At 33.5% G+C, this 27,182-nt stretch overlaps 1 protein-coding gene across 1 annotated transcript in view; it reads left to right on the top strand.

The window, feature by feature from the left end:
* The window catches only part of LOC129224054 (angiogenic factor with G patch and FHA domains 1-like), a 101,594-nt gene that overhangs the window by 49,341 nt on the left and 25,071 nt on the right, over positions 1–27,182 (top strand). Inside the window, exons 13-15 of the mRNA XM_054858454.1 lie at positions 3,054–3,145; positions 4,956–5,080; positions 6,416–6,515. Of these exons, the coding sequence (XP_054714429.1) occupies positions 3,054–3,145; positions 4,956–5,080; positions 6,416–6,515 (317 nt within the window). The remainder of the gene's footprint in view (positions 1–3,053; positions 3,146–4,955; positions 5,081–6,415; positions 6,516–27,182) is intronic.

The following is a 27,182-nucleotide window of genomic DNA, read 5'->3' as shown; positions in this document are numbered from 1 at the left end:
TGATATCAAGCACCTCAAACGATTTATATGATACGATACGTTAAAAGTTTGGGTTTTAAAGGTTTTTTTTAAAAATAGTTTATTAATAGTTTTGCTAAATATATTTTCATAAGTTATTTTTTCTTCGTGAGGGAGCAGGATTTTAACATTGTTCAAAATAAATTGAACTCGTTACTTAAATTCTATTTTTTTAGAGGAGGGGGTAGAACGGAATTTTCATTTTTTCTAATCGTAGCAATTATTTTAATCTGATTTTTCCTAAAAGGCATTAATCTTCGCGATCCAAAAAAAATTCCGCAAGAATCTTTGGAGGTTGTTGAGCGTCAACGAGCAAGGGGCGGGGCCCCTAGTAATTTAAAATTAAATTCAAATCTCTTCAATGGAATAAATTTTCCCTTGTAAAACAGGGGTGTCCATCTCCCCCAAGAGCAAGAGCACATCCTCCCCTCCTCCATTATCACAAAAAACCCCAACTCGGGTGCCCCCCCCCCCCAAAAGAAACATACCCCTTAAAACACCCCTCTAAAAACTTCAGTGGTGCAGTGGGCACCACTGTGTAAGACAAACCTATTAAGGTATTACAATGACCTCATACACAAGATAACCATTTAATGGTTGCAAAATCAGTTAAGGCAATTATAGATTATAGTTGTAGAAGTTTTTTTGTTCTTTTTTTCTAACTAAAAAAAAATAAATAAAAAATAAGTAAAAAGTGCAGTTACACGTGAAGGTTGGGAGGGTCAAGGGAGGGTAAGAGTTCTTTTATGAGGAGAAAATATAAATAATAAAAGTTAAAGAAATGAAATGGAAAAAGCGGAGTGCCGCTTTCAACTACATTATGGACTAAGTCAGTTCATTCAAAAAACTTATTACTACTTACTTTTAATGTTGCTGATTGAAGCAGCTTTTCTATGCAGCTCCTCCAGTAGTCTTTGGCTTTGAGCATGAGCTCTATTCGAGCGAGTGTTGACATGAAAAATTCCTGTCAACACTCAACTGACAGCGGACGAGTAAGAAAATAGAATCAGACGTTTTCTCGGAAATGTATCAACTCCCCTCTCTCTCTTTCAGCATTGCTCTAATAGGGCTCTCAAGGTCACACTCGGAACAAAAACCCCTCATGCAAACTGGACACACCAGGCAGAATTCTATTAGAACAAGTGATGGTACCACACAGAGACACAGGGCTGCAAGCAAGCCCTAGCTGCAAGTACTGCTTAAGCCTTGTCCCGCACGATGTACTATGAAATGACAACCAGACGTGGCAAGAACTACAGATCCGCGGGCTATAAAGCAATTAGTCCCTTCGATTTTCGACACAAAATAGCATCTTTTTCTGCAAAACAGTCTAAAACAACGAGAGTTGTATCCAGTTGTATCCAGTTTTATCGCTTGTGTAGCCAAGGGGTGGAATAGAGAGTTCATGCCCCCCCCCCCCCCCCGCATATAGCAACAAAATGACTTGAATGAACACACTGCAAGTGCCTAAAATTGCACTATCCGACCTTTAATTTCGAAACATATTATATGACCCCCCATCTTCCCTTCTCTCCCAAGGAAAGTTTCTTGGAGCACCACTGTGGCAGTGTACTGAAAATCTGAAAATGTTGCGCGTATTTATGCAGTACTTCTTTTTTCAAACACGGGATGATCGATTTGTAAAATCCCTTTCACGCAGCCCAACTTAGTGATATATTCGTATTTTCCGCATCGAATGTCGCCTGAAAAGAATCTTATCTTTTTATTTTTTGCGGCCCCATTTATAGTTTTTTAATAGCTGAAAAGTACCGGATGTTTAAGATTTCAGGTATACTGATGTTGCTATTTATGTTTTAGTTATTTTATTTTTCTTTTAAATTTCAAAGAACCCTGCCACAGTTTGAAACAGATTAATGTAATACTTCTGCAAAAAGAATTGATTCATGCCTACTCCACTTAACAGATTTTACTAAAAATATTGGAGTAACTTTTAAAGTTCTCGCACGTGTTTGCACAGTACTTTTTTTCCTAATAAGGGACGACCGGTATGTAATCATTCCCACGGCCACCACCTGGTGATTAATATTCCGCATTTTTCGCAACGATTCTTAGCTGTTTTTCGTGGCCCCATTGATTGTTTTTTTTTTTTTTGGTGACTAGGGGCTGTGATAGATGATAAGTACCGGATGTTTTAGATTTCAGGTTTACTGATGCTGCTAGATAAAATTTTAGTTATATTTCGTTTTTCTTCTAAATTTCATTTAAGAATTCTCCGCATTTTTTTTCATTTGCGGTTTACGGTTTTGTACCTTACATTAGAAATTAATAATAACGTAAAATCGGCGGCCCCTTTCTCCAAAAAAGTGGAGGGGTGTCACCCCCCCCCCACACCCTCCCTTGCCGACGGCCTTGAGCATCATTAATTTTAAATGTTTAATATTTTACAAATTGCAATAGTATAACTTTAGTAAAACATTCAAGCAATAATAAAATAGAGTGATGTTTGATGATTGTTTGATATATCTTAAATTGAATTGTCATACTGAATGAAAGTGCATTTAGGGATTTTGAAGCTCCCTGTATAATTAACAGAGAAGAGAATTTTCCATTACCATCTCTGAATTTAAATTTAAAACCCTCTTAAAACAATGTTAATAAATCCCAAAATTTATTGTCACATTGTACATTCTAGTTGATAAGATAGATCTATTGCAGCAATGGTGATAGGTATTCCCAGTAATTAAAACATTGAAGAATCATTTTAGAAATTTTGAATTTTGAACTTCTTTTTCTATTTTCATTTTATGTTGCACTGTGGTACTCTCTAGTTCTTCAACCAATACGAAAAAAGGTAGTAAACTGATTCAATAGATGTAATATAAACTTGGAATGTTATTCATCAAAGCTTGAATTCAATACTTGAATTTCGCAAAATTTGAATTAATTCTTTATGATTTTGATTTGAAACGCAAACTTATTACTGGTGAATGTAGATGATTGTAAAAATGAATGCACAGTTGAAAATTTTTTCATCCAGTTTAGACTTATATCCCCTTTATTTCATTTGTTCCTAGAAAAATCAACTGTAGTATTCAAGACTAAAGAAGAAAAGGAAAGAGAAAGGAAACAGGAATTGGTAAAGCTAAAAAAGAAGTATGGACTCAAGGTGAGATTCTGACTCCTCCACCCCTACCCTAGTGCTTGTTCATTGTTTCAGTTTTAGTGAAATAATTTGAAATATAACATTATTTGGAAAAAGTTACTATTTTGAGAAGAGAAACTTGTAGCAGTTCCATTTCATGCAGTTATATTCCTCCATTTATCATTTTCTGTTTCCTATATTTCCTTTCTTTCTTTCTCTCCCCCCCCCCCCCTTTTTTCATATCTGAAAATTTAGGCAACTTACATATTTGTTTTTACGTAATATAATTGTACTATCCCTTTCAATAATGCAATGCCTCCAAGAAACTTCTTTAAGAATTAAATAGCAATTCATGAAACCACCATCAGTTAAGTAATAAATAAAGACCTTTGTAATACATTTATTAAATACATATATATGTATTTCTGCCTTAGCCCTGGCTATAGGGCGATAACTTACTGAAAATACCTTTGTGCCGAGGAATAACAGGAAATATCCAATGTTGTTTAGCGCAAATACACAGATTACAGAATACACGTGTTTTGGGGTTTCAGGAAACCCTTTTTTCAATTCAAAAGTGTGAGCTTGTAGATGTAAAGACACCCATTGTTAATAATTGGAAACTGTGGTGGACTCAAAATTATAAACTTTAACTTTCTGCAGAAATATGAACCTTAACTTCTACCAAGAATACAAATTTTAACTTCCACTTCCACTAAGCAATGCGGCAGATAAACAGCCGCCATTGAATTGTCAGTCAGTTTCTCCTTGCATGTTTTGTTTGTTGGTCGTGCTTCTGGCATTTGTACAGAGTGGTGTGTTGATTTATGATGTTCGCGGCTACAATTTAATTGTTCTCAATGTTTTAGCAATTACCTGTTCTTACTAAATAAATGTTTTTTAGTGTTTTCTCATCAAGAATATTTTGTCGCTTTTTAAGAAGACCAAAAATAGTGTATTCACGCAACCTAAGTGGTAACTAAAGTGGCGACCAAAGTGGTGACCCAAAGTTCGTGAAATGTGCTATGTCAACAATGTCTGAGCTGTGTAGGTTTTCCCCAACAGCATTTCCGTAATTTAAATAAAATCGTCTTTAATTTCCGTGATATTGTATACTGCCTTCAGAACGACTAACGTTCAAATTTTCTTGGTTTACTGGTTTTAAGAAGTGTCTATTTTATTTGGATGTAATGCAATTTCTTTCAATACTGTTTTACATTTTAATATTATTGTATGCTTAATGGGAAATTTTAGTGCTTAGTATGTAAAATTTTATCGTTTGATGTATTTGAAGTTAAAATTTTGTGCTATTGCTAATTCATGTTTAAAATGACAACTACTACATTAAACAATGATTTGAATGCGGAAAGTCAAATTTCTCATGTGTCTGTAAAACCTCCACCTTTTTGGAAAAATAACCCAAATCTATGGTTTCTTTGTTTAGAAGCTGAATTTGCTTTAGCTCATGTTACCGTGAATGAAACAAAACTCAATTATGTTGTAACTGCTATAGACTCAGGTATTTTAAGTTCTGTTAGTGACATAGTTGTAAGATAACCAGCTACCAATAGATATGACGTCTTTAAAAAACGGTTAATTGACTTACATTCGAAAAGTGAACTTTCAAAAATAAAAACTCTATTGCAAGGTGATCATTGTCCGTCACAATGGCTTATATGTATGCATACTCTTGGTGGCGATTCAGTAGGTGAACCTTTACTAAAATCCCTAAGCAGCATTATCGAAATTCAGCACCTATGGTAGAAGAAGTCATTGAAATATGTTAGTTTGTTTCTATGAATTTTATAGCAAGTCTTTTTTTTAATTATTTTAGGGTATGGAGTACAGTAATAAGAATGCTGTGGTCCCCAAAGGATATGAAGACAGGGCTGGGGAGAGACGCCAGATTATAGGTAGTGAAAATCCTTACGAAAAAACAGAAGAAGCATCTGCTGATGTGTGAGTATCTAAATTGTCTTAAGAGCTATGACAGTGGTTGCTTATGTTATGATTCAGGGACAATCTTTTATCATAATTGTGAAATAATTATGACTAGTATTTTATTTTATTTTTTGTAATATTTGAAGTCTTTTCGGACAAGAAAAAAAGTGTCCTTCCTTTCTCTCATTAAATAAAAGTATTGGTTTATTTCTTAATTAAAAAATAAAATTTCTATTGAGTAATAAATGACTTTAGCTTTAACAATTTATTTAATTTTTTAAAGTTTTCTTCTGTTAATATAAATTATTAGTAATTTTTATTGAGACAACCTACCTTTTTCAATAAAGTGAGCAAAAGAAAAATGTACCTTGCAGGAGCAAGGAAAATGTACATGCATTGGACAAAGACATAAATCATTCATTGCCTCAAATGTTATTTTTTTTTCTATCTTTCAAAGTCTATCTGCATGTTTTGCTTCATGTATTTTACTTCTTGTTGCTTGAACAACTCGACTATTCCCCATCTGTTCTTGAGTCAGTGATATAGGCATTTGGTCATTTGTCATTCTGAATTATTTTTGCTTAGTGATTCAACCTTTCAACCTCCATGAATTTTAATTTGTCACTTTATTGTTTGCTTAGCTTTAGGGATGCCTTCTAAAAATAAAAGATGAAAATACGGTCTTTTTGTGGCATGAATAAATGTTCACTAATAAATCCTTAAAGTGATGACACTGAATAGCTTTCCTATGATTTTCTTAATTCGTAGGTACTGGTCAACAGTAAATGTAGTACACTACATTACAGTTACAGTGCTGCAGTTTTAAAAATTTCAATTTTCTCTTTAAAAACACAAGCAAACACAATTCAAATTTCTATATGTTTTCATGTTCTTTAAATTTATTATTTATGCTAATATTTCATTTTCCTTTTTTTAAATACAAATTTCCTTGTTAAAATGTTGGTTGAAAATTGGAGTTCCTTTTCAGAATATGCAGTGCATTACAATCTTTTCAATCTAATCTTGTCCCCCACTCTCTCTCTCTCTCTCTCTCTCTCTCTCTCTTAAAATCTATGAATACACATCAAATTCCATTGTACTGTTGAAAAGAGTCAAAGTATTTTTAGCTAACTATTTTTCATTCAATTTAAAAAGATTTCTTTTTAACTGGGGCATTTTGTTTCAAAGGTTTGCAACTTTTTTTCGAACTGTGGGTATTTAGTTAATTTTACCAATAACAACTTGGAGTCTTTAAATTGAACATCTAAGTATTTATTGGGGAAAGCCCTTTAGTTTTGTACATATTCCTGTGCACATAATTTTTGGTCAGTAACTTTAGTTCCATTGTTTTAGGGCCATGTCTTCCAGCAACAAGGGTTACAAGATGTTGCAGAGCATGGGCTGGAAAGAAGGGCAGACATTAGGCACTCAGAACTCTGGAATTCTTGAGCCGGTGAGTGGAGTCTTTTTCTGGAATGATTCCCGAGCATCTGTTTTCCAGGGTGATAAAGTAAAAAAATAATTCAGACATGAATTATTAAGTATTTTCAGTTTTGTTTGGATAAAAGAAAAATTGCCTGGTATGTCTTGCAGCTTTAAGGTTTGCAGTCGGGTCTGTCATTTCAAATGTTTCCAGCGTGTGAAGGGTTTGTGCTCAATGTAAATTATGCCTTTACAAAACAAAAACCATGCCTACTTACATGTAAGTACAATAAGTTTTCAAAGCTGGGGGGGAGAGGGCTGTGTCCCCCTCTAGCCCCCTCAAATGACGAACCTGAATACAGTGCATGTGTTGAAGATGCTTTAAGGTCCTGTCAAGTATTGATCTGAAAAGTGCATAAAAAGTAATTAGTTTTATTTGACACTTTAAGAGGACAACGTGGCTGATTTTGGGTGGATCAGATGAACATCCTTTGAGGACGAGCTCGGCCGTTTTCAGGCGGTAGACGTATCTTCAGGGGGTTGATCGCTTAAAAGAGACCCGGTGTGGTTATCTGCGCGGGAAGTCTTTATGGGTGGCCTTGCTATCGGCAGTCAGTTGTATCCTCTGCTAATGACGGTAGCTTTTTTTCTGACTTTTGCTTACGGAATTCGACTCTGCTGAGAGTATGTGCAGGTTGAATGAAACTTTTTTTTTTACTCTTTTGTTTCTTTCTCTGCTTTCAGCATATTTTATTAAAAATAAAGCTATTAAAAATCCCTCAGTGTTTTTAAATAAAAAGTGCTCTGAATGTTCATTGATTAAATAATTTGTATTTATAATTAGAATAGCTATATTTGACAAGAGTTGTATAACAGTTAGAAAGCATGTTATAAGATTGTCTTGTTATGTGTAAAACATTTCAACCAAAAGAGATTCGGGTTACTTAGTTTACATTCCAATTTCAAAATGGATTTGCTACGCTGCTTTTCATATTAAAATTGTACCGTGGCATATGCGGCTTGTATGGGGGGGCAAGGGGGCAACCGCTCCTCATTTCCAAATGAAAAGGGAAGTTGAAAATTTTCGATCCAACCAAAAAAGCGAGTATCGAAGAATTCACATGTTTAAAAAAAGCATTGACTAAGGTGTATGTTTAATTTTTTCTCACGTTATTATTTTATAAAAATTAAAATTGAACTATGAATTAGAAGAAGAGAGTAGTGTGACCATCTGTCCTGCCTTTTGAAAAGATCATTTTATCAGCAATGACGTTAAAATTTAATAATTTAGCCAAATTTTTGAGAAAAAATTTGACTAAGCGCACCGCCCACCTAAACTCCTCCCCCGCAAGCGTCTCGTCTGACACCCGCTCCCACACTTTTTTTGGTGCTGCCATAGGGAAGGTTGTGTTGTGAAAATCCTTTCAGAGCATTCCTTCCCCCGGGCATGACTTTCATTTTCTTGACTTCAATTTTAAATGGCCTATTCCAGGCATAACTGACTGACATTATTGAAGCAAAATATATGTATTTTGTTACGTTCAACGCAAAATGTTGTCCAAATGATCTTTTACCCTAGAATATTGTGTTTTTTTAGCTGAATTTAATATTAGTTTAACACCCCCAGTAATTGGCAGGTCACCAGTGATTGGCACTTCCAACAAAAATGTCCTAAAATGAGATTCATATCCAATCTTTTAAAAGTAGAAGTCTATACATCAACTGAATGTACATTTACTTTAAAGATTATAACTTCAATTCATGTTACTAAATGGTAGCAGAGCATAGGAAAGAAAAACAATTGTGGCTTGTGTCAAATCAGCCATTTTTGTTGCAAAAGCTTCTTCTCTGGCTTAAGGGAAGCATACGCATCAATTCATTAAAATTTGACTTAAAATATCGTGTTACTTGAGTGGGTATAAATATATTTTTGTCCCGTTTTGGATTTTTGAAATAATGATGGATGCCATTTAGTGGTTCTTCAGTTTTGCTAGTCTCCAGTAATTGGCACATATTCCTATAAACACTAATGTGTTGTGCAATATCTCACTAGTTTGATTTCTGATCCTTTTTCAGCAACTATATTGTATCAGTTCTACTATTGATTTGAATCCTACAGAATATACTGTTAAAATTTTACGAGAATTAATAAAAAACAAATATGTTTGGCCATTAGTACGATTTTGTGACGGTAGAGAATCGGTTCATTTTTTATGATCTCTTAGAATCATCGGGTCAATGTTCCTAATGTTCCTTTTTCTGTGGAAACAGCTAATAATTCGTAAATTCGAAACTGCATACAACTAATGAAACAGCAATAATCTTGATATTTTTTTCTATGCAACACTTCAAATTTAATTTTATTTCTCTAAAATACTTTTTCAACGTCAAGATGTGTGATCTAACATTACTTTTGGTAAAATTACCTATTTTAAATTAACATTAATTATGCTTCTTATGGTGATAAAATTTGTATGTAATCTAAAAGTGAAAAATCAAGTTATTTTCCAGTTCTATTAACATGTGCCAATTACTGGATCGCAAGGTGTCATACACTGGGATATCAGGTGCCCATTACTGGGAATTTTAGTAACTTTTTATTAAAATATTTTTATAAAGATATCATTTCAAATATTTTTGATTTTAGTGAACTAAAGATGCACAGATGCGCATTCTTTAATGCAAAAATATTTGCAAATGAATATTTTTTTTCTAAGTAATGAAAACAGAAGTAAGTTTAAGGACAAACTCTTAAAATGCCAATTACTGGGGTCGTTACCCTATAATTGAATTCCCATAATAAATTTTAAAGCATTTTTAAATATTCATTAAAAACATGACTGACTGACATTTTAAAAGCAAGTATGTCAGTCAATTATCATGCTTTTAACATTTTTTTTTAATCGTCCAAAATGTATTTTGAGAATGTAATTATACCATTGAACTTGGCCTAACAAACGCAATATTCAATGGGAAAAGATTGTACAATGTTTATTTTGTGTAAAATATTACAAAATATGTACTGTTTTGCTTCAAAAATGTCAGTCAGTTACCGTGGAAAGGCCCAGATGTTTTTTAGGATCCCTTAAGGCCAACTAATCTACTGAAATATTATGCACTAATGTATTTTGAATGTGAATGTAAAATATCTTTAATTTCAAGTCAATTAAATATTAAACTTTCCATAATTTCTCTGAGATGCTATAAAATGGTTTTTATTAGGAACATTGTCATAATGATTATAACACGAGGGAAAGGTTATTAAATAAACCAATACCTCATTAGAGTTTTTATTAATGAATTTTTATTTAACCATAAAATATATTATGCAATCAAGAAAGTCATAGCTTTATAACAAATAAGTTTTATTGAAGAATTCAAGAACTATTTCTCGAATTTCAAAGCAGTTGCTGGTTTTTCTTAAAACCAAGGTATAGTTCAAATAACATTTTGATACTCGCTGCCGTTTCCATTAACATTAGTGTTTTGCTAAGAAATTTACTATGTGATTTTCTTTATTTTGCATTTTTTATAAGCTGACAAAGAAATCCATTATTTCACTAAGTTGTTTCCTCGATTTGGAAATAACTCTTCTAAGTTCGCCTATTAATTATTGATTCCATCAAAGAAGAACTAATGAACAAATCATGAAATTACGTGTCCTTGAACTCGAAACCAGTGAGTTAAATGTATTCTGCTGCTCTGACCTCTGACTCCAGTATTACTAATTTTAACAAACAGAAATGTTTTTATTCAAATATGCATTGTGTATTTTGTGTTCTTTTTAAATAACTGTAAAAAAAATTTTTTTGTTGTAGAGAAGTCAGTAAAAAAATAAGTGAAAATTTTGAATTAACTTATCCTTTTGGTGGGACCCTGGGCCCTTGCCTTCCCCATCTCTAACAACCGTGGCTGTACCCCCCGACGATATGGAAAAAGATGAAGTAAACATTGTTTTGGCACAAAAAACGAATAAACAGCCTATTTAGAACATCCGATTGTAGTCAGCAAAAGTCTTATATTTATAGAAAGAGCCTTAGTAGTTTTCCTCAGGACAAAATACAGATGTGTAAATATGTCCCTTAAAAAATACTACAAAAAATATTCAATGTCCTAAGTTAGCGATCCTCCCTCCTATTTTGAGACACTTAACATATTGATTTTTCTTTTATGTCTTTTGTGTATGCAGTAATAGATAATAGCTTGGGACACCAATTATCATTTTAAAAGAGTATTTTGCAACTAAAGGAAAACGAAACATTAGATGGAAATAATAGTCTTGTAGAATTTAACCGATTTCAGAATGTATACTTGCCTCTGAATATATAGTCTCCCCAGCCTTTTTTAAATCTTTTGAATGTAATATTTCTGTGCACATATGGATGTATAAAAATAAAGCTGAACAGAACGTCCAAAACCAAAAGAATTTTAGAGCCTAGATAATTTAGTTGTTTCCGAAAAATGTCTTTTGTTCATTGATAGCAGTGGTGCAGTCAGAGGGGAGGTTTTATGGTCATAACTGCTCCCCAGAACTTTTTGGTTTTAACACATATTGCAAATCCTAACACAGTAGTTTTTTTACTTTTTTATGGTAGTTATGGAAGTATACCACTTCCACATGTCATCAGATTAGTCATCATTTTTTATTCTTTAACTATATGTTTTTCTCAATTTAATCGTACAATTTAATTACTCAATATTTCTCATACTTTTTATGACTTTGAACCCTAACATGGAATACTCCCAAGTTTCTCAAATTTATGAATAAATAGTTAAACGGAATTTGGTTATGCGGGAATGAATCAGCACAAAGGCCCACAAGAAGAAGTATGACAATAGTTTAATCTAATGCTGCTCAGTTAATGTAGGTAACCAAACTTATTTCCATACTTTTTCTTTCACCTCTCTTCATATTAATATAGAAATTATTGAATATGGCAGGAACTTTGTTTTCACACTATTCCCAGCTTTTCTATCTTGAACTTTTAAATCCAAAACATCCTTTTTTTTATTTTGCCTACGATTGTTTGTACGGCAAAAAGGAATGAAAGTACTTTCATTTTTCAAAGCATTTAATGTTAATCAGCTAGTAATTATTATTATCATTTTCATTATAATTTTTTAAATTTCAAAATAGAGATTTTCAACAAATTAGAGTGGAAGAGAAATTATATTTAGACTCTATGCAACTTTTTCATCATTTGTAAATCAGGAACACACATCCCAGTAACAGGCTGAGAAGGGAAAAAGGAGGGGGAGATTGTATGGTAGGACCAGCCCTGTATATAAAGCTCAGGAATGTCAAATGTCTAAAGAAAAAGAGTCCACCTTTTTTTCACAGGAACTTGCGTGGGAAATTTTCTTCTGAAAAAGTTTCTTATTAATGAACCTATCTGCAGCAATTGTCAATTATTCCCTTGGCTAAAGACATAAGCTGTTGCCCTTGAAGGCGTACATTTATGGAATGTGTACAATATACGAGTATTGTGCGTAATTTCTGTAAACAAAATAATAAAGCTATCATAAGTGGTTTCTTGTATTTTCTGAACTCAAATGTAAAACACAAACAAAAGATTTCCTTTTATTTCTTCTATGCGTTAAATTGTTTCTTTGCATCACATGCGCAAGCATGTAAGTGTGTAAAGAATGGAAAAACAGGTTAGAAAAAGGTGCTCGTATCTTTGTTCAAGAATAAAAAAGTTTTTGTTTCTTGGTTGCATGCTCTATGCTTTTATTCCTTCTCGGAAAGGGCTTTCCCCTCGCTCCTCTCTTGCTATGTTATATGAGTTTGTACGAACATAGTGTGTGATTAGTTGCAAAACAAACTTTGATTGAGTAACCCTTGTGAAGCACTGTATAGTGGGAAACTTGGGTCGATCTATTTTTAAAAAGCAATTACTAATATTTTAATTATTGAGAAAAAACTTTTTCATACATCATCGTTCCATCAAATTCACTGAAAATGAGTAAACAAAAAAGGCGAGAGACAAAGGAAGAAATCACTAGAATTCTTTTTGAAGAAAGCAGCGACAGTGACCTTTCATCAGAAGATAACGGATGGCCAAAAAATGATTCATTTAATGATAATGATGAAGCTGACAAGCATAGCTGATGAAGATGAAGAAATTGATGCAAATGATGAAAAGTACATCTTATGCAGTAACATAAATTTTTCATGTAGCGAAATAATATGGAAACAAAAAATAGACAGTAACAAAATAAAATTGTCAAATAAGGTCCTTGGAGGTGATCCAACCCACAATTTAACTCCTGCTGCATCCATTCTGGACTTTTTCAACCTGCTCTTCACCTACCAATGATTCTCTGAAATACCAACAAATATGCAGAATTTATGAAAGCTTCACAATCGTCAAAGAAATGTTTCCAGAAGTGGACTCCTCTTGAACTTATTGAAGAACTGTGGGGGTTCACTTCCTGTATCTTTGCTATGGGAATGACCAAGGCACCCAGTTTGAAACACTACTGGTCATAAGACCCAGTTCTTGGAAACAACTTTGTGAAATCAACGATGTCAAGAGCATCCTGCAAATTTTACAGTGCTTCCATCTGTCAAATAGAGAAGAAGAAAAGGCTTCAAATCATCCTGAATACTATATGGTGCAAAAGTTAGACCCTTTTATGATGGAAGTCAAATCAAATTTTTGTCGATATTTCACGCCAAATAAAAACCTTTCTGTTGACTAAGCGCTCCTAAAATACAAAGGACGCTGTAGAATCATTCATCATGTGGAATCATTCATTCAGTACATGCCCAACAAACCAGCTAAAAGAGGGATAAAAGTCTGGATGCTTTGCGACTCAATAACCGGATGCGTGATGGACTTTGAAGTGTACTGTGGGAATAAAGGCCGCCTGGAGCATACCGAGAATAGCTTAGGCTGTGATGTGGTCGCAAATTTAACTAGAACATTAAAAAAAACTTTTCATCATCTCTTTTTTGACAGATTTTTTAAAAGTGTTCCGTTAATGATGAGTCTTTTCTCTGCAGGTCATTACAGTTCAGGCACACTTACAATTAACAGAAAATATCTTCCTGCACTCTTAAAAACCATCAAATTAAATAATGCAGGGGAAAGCAAAGCTTTTCAGTGCAAACAGCTGCCAAACCTAACTTGCACAGTATGGAAAGAAAAAAGAAATTTTTCTTTTATCCACTGGATCCCAATATGAAATTGAAGAAACACAGCGAAGAGTAGGAGGAGAAAAACTTACAATCTCATGCCCAACTTCATTCAAATTGTATAATAAACACATGGGCGGTGTGGACCTAGCGGATCAAAAGAGAAGTTATTATAAGAGGTGTAGGAAATCAAAAAAATGGTGGCTTTGTATCTTCCATTTTCTTTGGAATAGCGTTGTAAACAATGCTTTTTTGCTCTACACGCTATCTAATACATAGCCCCTCGTTATATCGCGCCTCGTTATATCGCTCATTCGGATATATCGCTCTTTTTTTCTGTCTCTCGAAATATTAAAGCCTAAAATAAGAAAAAAAACTTTGTTTTAAGTTTGAAACCATTTCTGAAAACAAATGGTATTGCACAGAGAAGGTCTCTTTCTTCTCTATTTTGTCAATGAACAAAAGGAAGCAATTCTTCTGAATCCGCTGGAAAAGTAGCAGCAATTCCTGTCATCCAAATGGACATACCCGCACAGTATATTTCAGTTTAAGATGGTCTGTAAACTACTTGACATCTTTTGAATTGATACATTGCCTTTTCAAGGAGTGAGAGACATCAAGCAAGTGTCATAGTAGCTTATGTAGAAGAGAACATATGCCCTTCTTTTAGTACAGAAAAGATTTGTATTTGGTTGCACAAACCAGGATTTGCATCAAAGAAGGGAATAATGATCTGGACAGGTGAAATAGCTTCCTGGAAACAATCTGGTTTCTTTTACTTTTCACATCCTTTCTACAGCAAGTAAAGCGGATTAGAAAACCTACTCGGAATAAGAGGGTGTTGGAATGCTCATTCTTATCTCGCGGTAGCTCAGAAAGATCGTCTTCATTCGCCATTTGATGATTTTAACTTTCTGACGGTGAAAATTTACTTAAATTTAAATCTTGTTTAAATTTCAATAGGTGTGATAGTACTCACATCGAAACCATTAGAAACTAATGTCAAAAAGAACGAATGCCAATTTACTTGTGTATTAGACATAACAATTTTTAATGCCCTCCGTTATATCGTGCTTTCGGATATATCGCTCTTTTTCTTTGTCCCCCGAAAACAGGGCCCGATCAAGACAAACTGGTGCCCAGGTCCTGAGTAAAAATTGGTGCCCCCCCCCCCCATGAGAAAATCAGCACAATTTCAAAGTCAATGTTTTATACTAGAAACCTAATACACTAGAAACCTACACATTACTACAAAAACCTGGGATTTGAATACCAAACACTTGATAGTCAACATACTAAACGTAGTTAAAATTGCCTCACCTTAAGGTGAAAATGAATTTAAAAAAAATTTTAAAACTGCAAAAAAAGCAAAAAAAAAAATAAACCAACTAATTCTGACATTAAGCTTTAAAAAGGCTTTGGCTTTAACAGAGGCAAATGTGTCGATCACATCATCGAAATCTAATTTTGGTGTCACAGAATTTTCAATGGTCAATAAGAAAAACGCCTGTAAATTATCCTGAGAAACGCAGCTTCTCAAACGATTTTTGATTCTTTTCAAAGCTGAAAAGGAACGTTCACTTTCCCAGAAAATAAAAACAAAGAAAGAAAGTTAATTTAGGCTATTTTAGTGCCCCTAAATTTGTGGTGCCCAGGTCCGCGGACCCGCCGGACCGTGCGTTAATCAGGCCCTGCCCGAAAAGTGCGATATAACGAGGGGTTACTGTATGCCGTTAGGAAAAAATCCCATGAAAGCATTGGATTTCAGACTTTTGTTGATTCACAGCCTTTCAGCTAACTTACGTAACAAGAAGCAAAACGTATCTAACGTCTTGACATCAAACAATTGAAATCACAAGCAAATAAAAATTGAGGGCAGGAAAAAACCTGCAAGCATTGCTCAAAACTCAAAGTAAAGACTTTAAAAAACAGAAGTGTAGAAAGCACATTTGAGTGTGAACAATGTGATGTTTGTCTTTGTGTAACTTGTTTTGTTCTCTATCATAATAATATTTAAAATAACATTGTTTATGTAAAATAGCATCATACAGGTATTTTTTAATGTAAGCAGAAAAAGAATTATTAAAAATTTTTTTTTGCTACCATTTGAATACTAAATGTGTATCAGTTTAAAGGATTTTCATTTTATAATAATTTGGCACATCTTCGTTTTTTAAAGTTGGGTAGACCTGGGAGTTTTGCCATACCTTTTTTTTTAGTTGTGTAAAACATCCCATGGTGCACATAAATAAAATAAATCATGCTGTGCTATTTCATAGTAAATATATAACAAATGTACTTCAACCTTATATATATCTATATGTTTAAAGATTTGTTTCAAAACCCTTACATTGTTGAGTGTTACCCGTGTATGTTCAGGGTTAGATACTACACTTGTGAAGAAGTTATATATAAGGTGACTATTTATTCTTTATTTCAGAACAGAACACTTAACAATTTCAGTACCTAAAAGAAAGACAAATTATTTACTGTATAGTGGGAAACTTCGGTTGATCTATTTTAAAAAAGCAATTATTAATATTTTAATTACTGAAAAAAATCTTTTTCATGCATCATCGTTTGATCAAATTCAATAAGTAGTTCATTCTTATTACAGAAAAGAACATTTAAAAAAAAAGAATTGATATAATATTATGATTTTAACTAATAAATTGAGGACATTAGGTGCTGAATTTAAATAAGTACGGAAGTTGAAGTATTTTTTACTAAGCAATGACAAAAAGAAACTCGATAATTGTAGTGCAAAACTTACCATAGAATGGGGTGTATCTGAACGCTTTTCAACTTTGAGCAAAAAACAGAAATGTTAATTAAGAGTTTTATAAATTTTATTTTTGAAATAGAAATTTCAGTTTTTGGATCTCGTTTTGAACTGAAACAAAAAAAGTCGAAGTTTTTATTATATGTAATTTTTTAGTGGTGCTCCAATTCTCCCCGCAGATAGTGTAAATATGAACACATGTTAAAACCTTCATTCTTTCTGATTTTTCCTTTAATACAGCTAGTTAAAGAAAGTAATAGTGATAAGTGTGAATAGAAAAAGTTAGTTACCATTAAGTAAAACCTTTACGTACAATATACAAGTAAGAAACTAGTTTGCATGGGAGCTCATGTTGCACTCCTTTTTAACATTTTGTGACATTTTATGGGGTTCATAATATTTACACATTGAAATAAGTTCTGAATGCTCTCGCACTTCTTTTGTTAGAAATTAAGCCCTGAAAACAAGTACAGTAGAGAACCAATTATCCAGGAAGTTTGGGACCATAGCTATCCCGGATATCTGAATTTCCCGGTTTTCTGGATCGCTAAAAAGAGCTTTTGGCCGATTGTTTATAAAACTTAAATTACTGTAATAAATAGTAATAGGTATTAAAATAAGAAGAAAAACAATTCAGAAATGCTTATCAATATCGAAACATTAAAAACTACTAGTGAGAGAATAATTTGAACACCAAAAACCTTAAGTTATTTACCAAGATATGAGACCTTCATATTCATTTTGAAAAAGGAAAGAAAAATTACCAATTTTCGATGTTTTAAAATGAAAGAGAATGAAGGGAAGGGGGTTTTTGAACGTAAATGTGCGATTCTTCTATTACAGTGTATCAGAATTTGTTTTCATGAACGCATTTTTTTTTTTTTTTCACTTTTTGAAAATGTTTGGCGTTAGCGATTATTGATAACTATTGCTTTTGCATTAAGTTAATACCAATTGAAATTTAATTTACGAGTTCCTGTAGCCTTATTACAGTCTTGCGTTTAACGATTTCTAGATTCCACCATCAACTATTCGGAAAGCTCGAGAATCGCGGCGTTTCACGCGCTTTTGCGACGTCACTTCCGCTCTAAACGGTTTCATTCAATAAAATATTGCACTTAATGTGACAATATTCATTTCTTTAGCTTTCAGTTGGACTAAAACACAAAAATTTCTTTTAGTTCAAGAAAACATTCCGGAAATTTTTCCCTTCGTTAAAGACAACCTTTGAAGTTCAGTTTTGTAAACATTTTCCCGAGTTATAGATGAGTAATATGGTATTTATTAAGAAACCGCTCATTTTCTTTTAGGTATTTCAAAAAAAAAAAAAAAAAAGCTTAGTTTTTTAAAAATTGCTGAAAATGCGTATTTTTTAAAAAATGGCGGGAAAACCGGCAAAAAGGTTGCCGGTTTTCTGGTTTCCCGGTTTTTTGATTCCCGGATAAAAGGTTCTGCACTGTAAATGAATAATTTATCAAAAATTTGATAGCAACTTTGACCTTAATAAAGTAAAATTTGGTTGGAATAATGCATTTGAAATGAGAAGTATAAAGATTCAATTCACCCATATTTTTAAACAATCTATTATGTCCTTGAAATGAACTAATGTTTGTATGTTGTCACTTCGTTGAAGTTTCTTCATGACATCCTCTGGAAGGAGCACTGCCTCCCTCTTCGTTTCTTGAAATCTACAGGTTTTCAAGACCCTATTGAAAATGTTCCCACACATTAGTCAACCTCACTCTATAAGTACTCAATATAAGCTTTGTCATTCCTTTGAATAAGTGGCGCAGCCATGGGAGGGATTTTAGGGTTAAAAACCGCTCCCAGAATTATATCCCCTCCCACCAATAAAAAGAAATAAACAGTATTTATAGCCTTTTTCAAACAGGATAGGTTTTAATAAAATAGCTTACTACTTACTGAAATTTTTAAATGTACTAGTAATATTTCATGTTGATCACCCCTACTGGTATAAGAAGTCTGAAATGGTCTTAGTAAAGCACAAAAGAGGATCATTCTGACTCAGCACTTCTAGTGTTACACAAATCCATTTTAGGGAAACACGGTGTTATGTCTTTTTTCTTGAGACTCAAGTACTTTTATGGGAGAATTTTAAACAGTTTTTTAAATAAAATACTTTTTTCTCAAAGGCCTAACTAATAAAACTTGCCCTACTCCCCGATTCTGAACTGTGCCCTTAAAGTTGCTGAGCCCCTAGTTTCCGACTAGACTTACATGGTCTCTCGTTGACCCTGGTTATAAAGGCATTGATGTATCTGAAGAGTAAGTTTTAAGTGATCTGGTGAAATAGCCACAAAAAATGTGTTCTTGCAATTATAAATATAACGACGCTTTTTTGGGAGGGGGGGGGGGGGTAAGGGAAATGCTTTTCTCTTCATTCCTTTGCTCTCCTTTCTTCCTTATAAAGTCATTGTGACACCAATACAAATGTATAAATTATGGAATTATTTTTTGAGCAAGTGATATAATGAATAATCCTTGAGCCACATAACAACTGTTTGCTCATAAATATTGAATAATATTTTTGCACTAGAAGTTAATGGAAAAAATAAGAATTTTTGATTTTGTAAAGCCATCCCAGAAAACTTTTCTGGTTGTGCCACTGCTTTGATTAGACAAATTTGTGTTTGAATCCTTGGATGATGAATTTGTGAACAGTTACTTTTTCTTTTTCTCTCTCTCTCTCTCTCTCTTTTTTTTGAGCTTCATAAGTTTGACAAAGTCTTTGGTTTACCATTTAAACACTTACACGCATACAAACGCTGACAGAATTTGAATCTGGGGAGGGAGATCAAAGAGTTCATGTATGAATATAAACTACTATACCGGGATTGGTGCTGTAACTTGAAACAAGAATGCTGGGAGGTTGCCCACCAAAACCTCTCATTTTGCACCTACTTGTATATATTTTCATCTACAACAACACTATATGGTCATCGGAACAAAGAAATGTATCTTAAATACATGACGTTGGTTTATTCTCAGTTTCGCCGACTTTTCAAATTCTCTCCTCCCTTTAATATATGAAAAGATATGATTAAAACTGAAAAGCAAGTGGCGGGGGATGAAATGTTGGTGAAACTGGGGAGACACCATGACGTCATAAGAAATTATTCACCTTTGGGGTGCAATTCAAAATATATGTCAATTTTCATCCGGCATACTGTTGTGTAACACAGAGCTTGAAATAAAATTTTTAAAAAAAAACGTAATTTCTTCGGTTGTGAGCACAAAGTTTTGCAGATGATGAAAGCATGAGGATTTTTGGCATTCCACATATTGTCTTCCGTATAAGCCAGTTTTCTACCCAGAATGAAAAAACTTGGTTTCTCAGCTCCTCATGATATTACCTTTCTTTAAAAAAATTGGCTGCTGAAAATACCGTAACGTAATTTATGGGGATTTTTTTTCCCGTATGATTGAGAAGTTTTGTTTCGAAACACCTCATTTTACGGTACCAGCAATATAATAAAAGGAAGCAAAAAAAAAAAAAAAAAGAAGAAGAAGAAAAGAAAAGATGAAGTCATGGTAATCTATGCTTATTCCCGAGCAATGCGGCGGCATTGCAGTCTTGCCCTAAAGGAGATTATCCTCCCCGTCAATTAGCTCACAGTAGGGGATTTAACTTTTTCCTGCAAAGAAACTACGACTCTCCTTTTGGAAGAGTCGATTCTACCAAGTTCTTTCGAAAGAGACGTCTGTTCTTCGGGGATGTGACCAGCGATCTGCCCATCGTCCTTAAAGAGTTAAATACTGAAGTTTTCAAAAATTATTTGTGAGTACAAATGCACGTATGTATAGAGTAGAACTTGAACTATTTGAATTATTATATTATCTAATGCAATGTAGCCAACCTTGGACAAATAGTTTGAGGAGCATCTGTGGTGATTTTGAGGAGCATTCTGAAGTTTTGCTGAGCAACTCGGTAGTTTGCATAAATTCAATAAAAAAATTTTGAACCACTTACCTAAAATTGTTTTTGAGCTTTGATAATCATTTTAAGCTCTAGCATAAAAATAAAAAAAAACAGCTTTAGACACTTTGCCATGCTTGAAAATGCATAGCCGGGGAATGCAGAGCAAAATAAGTTTTTGCTGAACTGCGGAATTTTGCTATTTTATATTGCAGAATTTAGCAACTCCACAAAATGCGGAGCAGTTGTCAACCCTGCTAATGTCAGTTCTTTTAAAAAATTATGTTAAATGGTGTAAAAAAGTTACTTAGATATTCAAAGTTTTTATCTTTATTTGATGCAGATTGAAAAATTATTCAAAAAGCGTGGGCAAATTATATAATCATCTTTACGAACAATTTAGCATTTTTTACATTCCTAATAACTTCATGAAGGATATGTTTTAGTTTTTTTATGGTATTTTTTCTCTGGCAAAATAGTATTTTTGAAGTTTTTTTTTTTAAATTTTCTTTTTCACTTAACAGACAATTTTTTATTGACTTAGTTTTAAAAAACTTTTTTGGCAATCAAAAATATTTAAATTTGTTTCAATGCAAAATGATGAAAAAAATCACTTTTTAATTTTTTTTGTATTGTTCCACCTCTTCAAAACATTTGAAAAAATTCCTGAGTGTAGAGGAGTATAAAAGACATTTTCTGACAAAATTTAATGAGTTTCAATTTGAAATGAGCTAATTTTTTTCTTTTCAGAAAGGCATTGAAAAATAAAAAATTAAATCTTTTTTCCATCACCAAAAATCGGCTTTTCATTAAAAAATTATGTCTTTAATAATTTTTCATGTATTTTATTCCTAGGAATAAGGGGAAAAAGTACCATTTTGAATTTCACTATAAAAACAAATTAAAATCGAAAAGACAGATTTTTTTGAAAAACTTAAAGGTCGGTTGAGATAAAAAGCTGAAAATTTGACTAAATGATTTTTATTCGACACCAAAATGATCCCCCAAGTGCAAGCCGAAAAAGCCGCAAGGGCAGATTTAACATAGAAACCCGGCCTTTAGCGACTTTTCTTAAAATGTCTCCCAACTTTCACGACACTCTGGATGTCACGTCACTTTTTCGAAATCCCGGACTTATGTCATATATAGTAGACCCTCTTTTTACTCCGTTTCAATTAGACGGGGTTTAAGATTTGACACCTTTATTTTATTTTACGCGGATGAGTTTCGTTTTTACGCGAATGCGGCAATGCAAACAGATAAAATTTTCCCCTCTTTCAAAATCGAAACTCCTAAAAGATTGCAAATTAGGCCTAATCAACTGCATTTTGGCGTACAAATAATCAAGCTTGGGCCACTGGAGACATTTTATGGGATTGGTTTAAATCGAAAGAGCTTTTCTGAGCCAGCCAGAGCTTTCAGCCAGCCAGAGAGAGTGCCAGAGCTTTTTCCAGAAGTCAAATCATCAAACACGCACAGTTCCGAACTCGCTGGAAGAAGAGCTTTTAGGAGTGACAAAAGAGGCCAAAACCAACAAGGATACCAGTGAGGCACGATCAAAAACGTACATATTGAAAATTTTGAGCCATTCCTAGACGATAGAAATGACCTTTCTGATTTGTTAATGAAGGAGGATCCTATCATGGAAATGACGGTGAAGAGAAGGCGAATGGGGAGAAGGGAATGACGATGAATGCTCTGCAAAGAATTACGGAGAAAAATTCTTAAGACTATCATAGCCAGCTCCTCTTTATAAACAAGACACAAAATTAATTTATGTTTTCTTTATGCATGTTGTGCATAAAAGTCGATATAAGTACACATTAAACTTATACAATTAGTCATCACTAGAATGAAGTATTTTGTTATCTACAGATCCAAACCCCTATTTTAACACTAGTATTTTATCTCAATTTACGCGGCATTTCCGTTGAACGTAATCCCTCGCGTAAAACGAGGGTAATTTTAATGTTAAGTGGCTCTGGATTCTGGGACAGTATTTTTAGTGCAACTCCGGTTATGACAACACTTCGAGCTGCACAGAGTGAATCGAGTTTTTCTTTGAATTGAAGTATTTTCAGTAAAATAATTACAGATTTCATACTTTGACAAGAAGGACAATAGTAACGAATTAGGTGGATTTTATGCTGGACTAGGGAAGCATCAGGAGAAAAGAAAGACATGTCCACCTTAAGCTATAGGTCGTCACTACAAGCTTTTTGTTGAAGATTTTGAGCATATAGTTGATTCAGTCAAAAAGTAAATAGTTCTTAAAATCAGGGTGAAAAGTAATACAAGTCATTTTCAAAATATGATACACATATAATAGTATTCTTGTGGTTTATCAAAAAAATTTTTTTTGCTGTTATAAAATGATAAATTGTTTATTAAAAATTATTTTAATTATAACTTTCATTTTTTGTCAAGATTTTTTTTTTTTTTTGCAACCTAAGTTTCGGGAGAGGAGAGGGCCACAAAACTTTACCGTTAAGGACCCCACATAAATTAGCCGCCACCAGCTGTGAAGTGAATAGCCGGTATGTTTCTGAAGAACTTCCCAACATTTTGGTCCTGAACTAAAAAATATCTTACATCATTTGGATTGTTTTAAGAAAAAAAGTTATTGCTTCTGGTATATATTCAACAGCATCATTTCTAGAGGTTGCATGTGTGGACGTTGCTAGGAAAAAATATAGCATTTTTATTTTGTTCCAATATTTTTGCCTGAGCACCAATAAATTTCCCAGACACATTGGCCCCATTGTCTTAACTACCAAACAGCATGGCCGAGGGTCACAGATTTAGACAAAATTCTAGATATTGGTCGATTCCCACTAAGTATGAGCCCATGTGAAGCAGTTTGACTGCATAGGCCCTAGTTTGGCTGCAACAGGGGTCCAAAGTTAATAATTTGGGTCCAGAATTGCCATGGCGTTTCTTTTAGAATTTCCATTTTTAACCCCTTTTTCTGCTGTTTTACTGCTGTATGAGCCAAGTGCATGCACTTACTTTTGAATTAATTACAAATACAAAAACAAAAGTGACGACCAGCAAAAGGCTCTGTGCCCAGCTAGGCTGGTCCTAGTCAATTTACAATCCCCAGTGAAGATCAATGACCCTCTTAAAGCTATCTACTCCCTTGCTCATTACCACCTCTTCCGGTAAGCTGTTCCAAGGTTCCACTACCCTGCTAAAATAATAATTTTTCCTAATATCCATGTTAGCCTGAGATTTAAATAACTTAAAACAATAACCCCTTGTCCTGTTTTCAGTGCTAAACTTTAGCCCATAACATCTTTCATTTTAATAAATTTAAACAACTGAATCATGTTCCCTTGGTTTCTTCTTTGCTCAAGACTGTACATTTTTAGCATTCTAAGTCTGGAATTGTAGTCTAAATGCGAAAGCCCATTTAATACCCTTGTAGCCCGCTTTTGAACCCTTTCCAATACATTAATATACAGCATACTCCAAATGAGGTCTTACCAAATTTCTATATAAGGGCAGAAGAACTTCTTTAGATTTGTTTGAAATAGATCTATTGATAAACCCAAGCATCTTATTGGCTTTGTTACTAGCTATGCTACACTGTTGGCTGAACTTTAAATCCTGACTTATTAAGACTCCCAGATCAATAACTTTTCTGCCTGACTAATGACTGAACCTTGCAAATAATAACTTGTACACTTATTTCCATGCCCTAAATGTAGCACCTGACATTTCCCAACATTGACAGCCATACCCTATTTATCAGCCCACTCCGTAATATGATCTATATCCTCTTGCAGCTGATTTGCTTGTTCTTCGTTTTCTACACTCCCCATAACTTTGACATCATCAGCAAAACAATTCATGTTCCCAGAAATATTTTTGCAACTATCGTTCATAAAAACAATGAACAAAACAGGACCTAACACTGATCTTTGAGGAACCCCGCTACGTTGAATACCAATTTTTAATAAGTGATTCTCAAATTTAAATTGGATATTTCTTGCAATTTCAATAACTTGAATGTCAAAATAACATACATTGTTACAGGATATTTATTGTTTGCAAATGAAACTACAGTCGAGTCCCGACTTACGCGAGGGATGCGTTCCAAGATCCCTAGCTTAAGTTGAAATTTCACGTTGTGGAGAAGGAAAAGGGTATGTGTAAAAACTTTTATAAACATAACCAATAATTTCAGACACTTGTAAACACCACCTCAAACAGTTAAAAACCATTTATTTACGATACATTACTATTGCTTACATAAAAAAAAAAGAATTTTTATTTGTATTTAAAAAAAAAAACCATTTTACTGCTATGATGCACTAATTCAATGATCAATGGGAAAGAAAGACATAAAATAAACCAGTACGTTACGTACAGTACGTAGTAAGAAATACAAATGCACTATAGTTGTACCTGTATAGTCGATCCATTAATGATATTTGCAAATTAAAAAAAGTGAAAATGACGATGATTTATGCTGCGTGATCAAACTGTTATTCTAATATATTTTTAATTACAGTTGCTTCACTAGTTCTATTATAACGTTTCCATCCATGGGAATACCCCTCTTCCTGGTTTCTTTATTCTACAATAAAAAGCAGCTTCCATTTTCATAATTTTTGCATTTTGCTTGGATACTATTACTCGGTGAACTTTTATGGATTTCCTTTTCTTGACTTTTAACCTAATTGTTGTGCTACCCTTCGACGCGTTTTTTAGTTGAGCTTCAGCTTTTAAGAAGCTTTAGCTTTTCTTTAATTGTCAGAAACTTTCTCTTTTTCTTTCTATCTTCACCAACTTAAGATGAAACAGTGCTCTTAGGTACAAAGTATCAGATAATTTTCTATTTTTAATATATTTTTTTACCTCTGCATTTAGAATGAAAAATTAAATGAAAATGAGTAGTAGTTATTTGTATAAACGATGTTTAGATTAGAACGGCGTGGGTACTTCCGCTGGCAATAATGCTAAAGGTGTGAAGGTCCATACTCGAAAAAAAAAAAAATTAACAGCCCATAACAAAACGGAAACTTATACACCGTGATTCCCTTTCGAAAATTTTCATGTTGTGGGCGAGGAATTCGCGATAGGTCTAAATTCTTTACTGGTGAGAAAATCACGTTATAGCCATTTCGCGTAAGTCGGATTGCGTTATAGCGGGACTCGACTTTAATTATTTTTGTTTGATATTAATTATCTGCTACTAAAAAGTATTTATCGTTTGCTAATGCAAACATTCAAATTAACTGGATATTTACCGTCTGCTATCAAAGATATTCCACAATGATAAGCAAAAAGTGGGAGACTAGAAAAAGCTTCAATTTATTCCACATGGCACATAGAAAAGCAAAAATACAAGATCGTTTCGACTTCTCAAGTATCAAATAACTCCAATAAGTAAAGAGGTGTTATCTCTTCCAGTCGTTGTACTAATAGAAGATGCCAAATATGTTGAGACATCGAACATAGTGACGAAGTCTGAAATTCAAATGGAAACGCCATTACATATCTGGGGCCGAGCTAGCAACTTTGGGCCCTCGTTGCAGCCAAACACAGGCCTATGCAGTCAAACCGCTTTACCTGGGCTTATATCTAGTGGGGATGGACTTATATGTAGAATTTTGTCCAAATCTGTGGCCCTCAAGATCATGCCATTTGGTCGTAAGATTGAGTTCAAAAGATGCTATGGCCATTTGAATAGTCTTTTAATGTAAAAGCTATAAAGTCAGTAATTTCTTCTCCTTTTTTATGTTGCTGCAGTCCAAAAAAAGTGAGAAATTGTTCTTGAATTTAAAAAACCTTACTTATTTCTTTTTATTATTTTAAAATATGCTTTTTCGCAATAGCTAAGCATCCTCCAATAAAAATAACTTTTATAGCCAGGATATAAATAGTGAAACTTTCAGCCATTCTCTTTTTCTTGGGACTCTTCTACTTGCAGTACATGTTTTTGACGGATAGGATACTATCTGGACAGTAAGTCTATCTGTCCTAAAAAGTTTCCACTGTTTGAGCTTTCAATACAATGGAGTGAACTATCAAGGATAAGTCCGTAATCACAGATGAATGGGGTTATTTCCTTCAGGCAAAATACTACTTTTAGTGACTGAAGTTAATAGCATGAGAGAGAAAAGAAAAAAAAAAAAAAACATGGAAAGATTAAAAAAAAACTTTCATTTTCCCAATGTTTAATTTTTAATTGATTTTTTAAAATGTCCGATTTTAAAAATAAGGCTTGGTCTTCTTGACGTCACAAATGATGTACTTTGGCGCATCTGTCTACCGTGTTTCCATGTTATGATAATCAAGAAGCGAAATTAATATTGCACTCTATGCTTGCTATCAACCATATTATTGCCAACACATGTGAGCAAAGAAGCAATTTAAATATTGTGCTCTGTGAATGGCATCAGTGAATGACATTTTATCATTTGTGATGTCATCAGCAAAAGTGTAAACAATGAAAGCGCACCAATTAAAGTATTTTTTTTATAAATACTAAACATAGTCAAATTATTTGAAAAATGGTCAAATCCTATTTTTTTAGCATGCTCTTTCAAAAAAAAAAAAATAATAATAAACTTCTAAAATTCTGGAAACGATCCCATTGTAAAACGCCAATAATTCATTTAAAAATGTTACACTATTTCACAGCTTCAGTTTTAAATGTTTCTTCAGACATTGTATCTACTTTCCATATAAGATGATAAGCATCTTTCCAGCACTCTCCAAGCAATGTAGCAGGGACGGATACTAGGGAGGGGCGATGGGGCGATCTCCCCACCCTTGAGGGGCTCTGCTCTGGTAATTTTTTCCCCAATTGAGGTTCTAAAAACGAAAA

Source organism: Uloborus diversus, chromosome 6, assembly GCF_026930045.1.
Source record: "Uloborus diversus isolate 005 chromosome 6, Udiv.v.3.1, whole genome shotgun sequence".
NCBI lineage: Eukaryota > Metazoa > Arthropoda > Arachnida > Araneae > Uloboridae > Uloborus > Uloborus diversus.
Note: the sequence above shows the minus strand (reverse complement) of the source record. Positions and strands in the feature narration are given on the sequence as shown.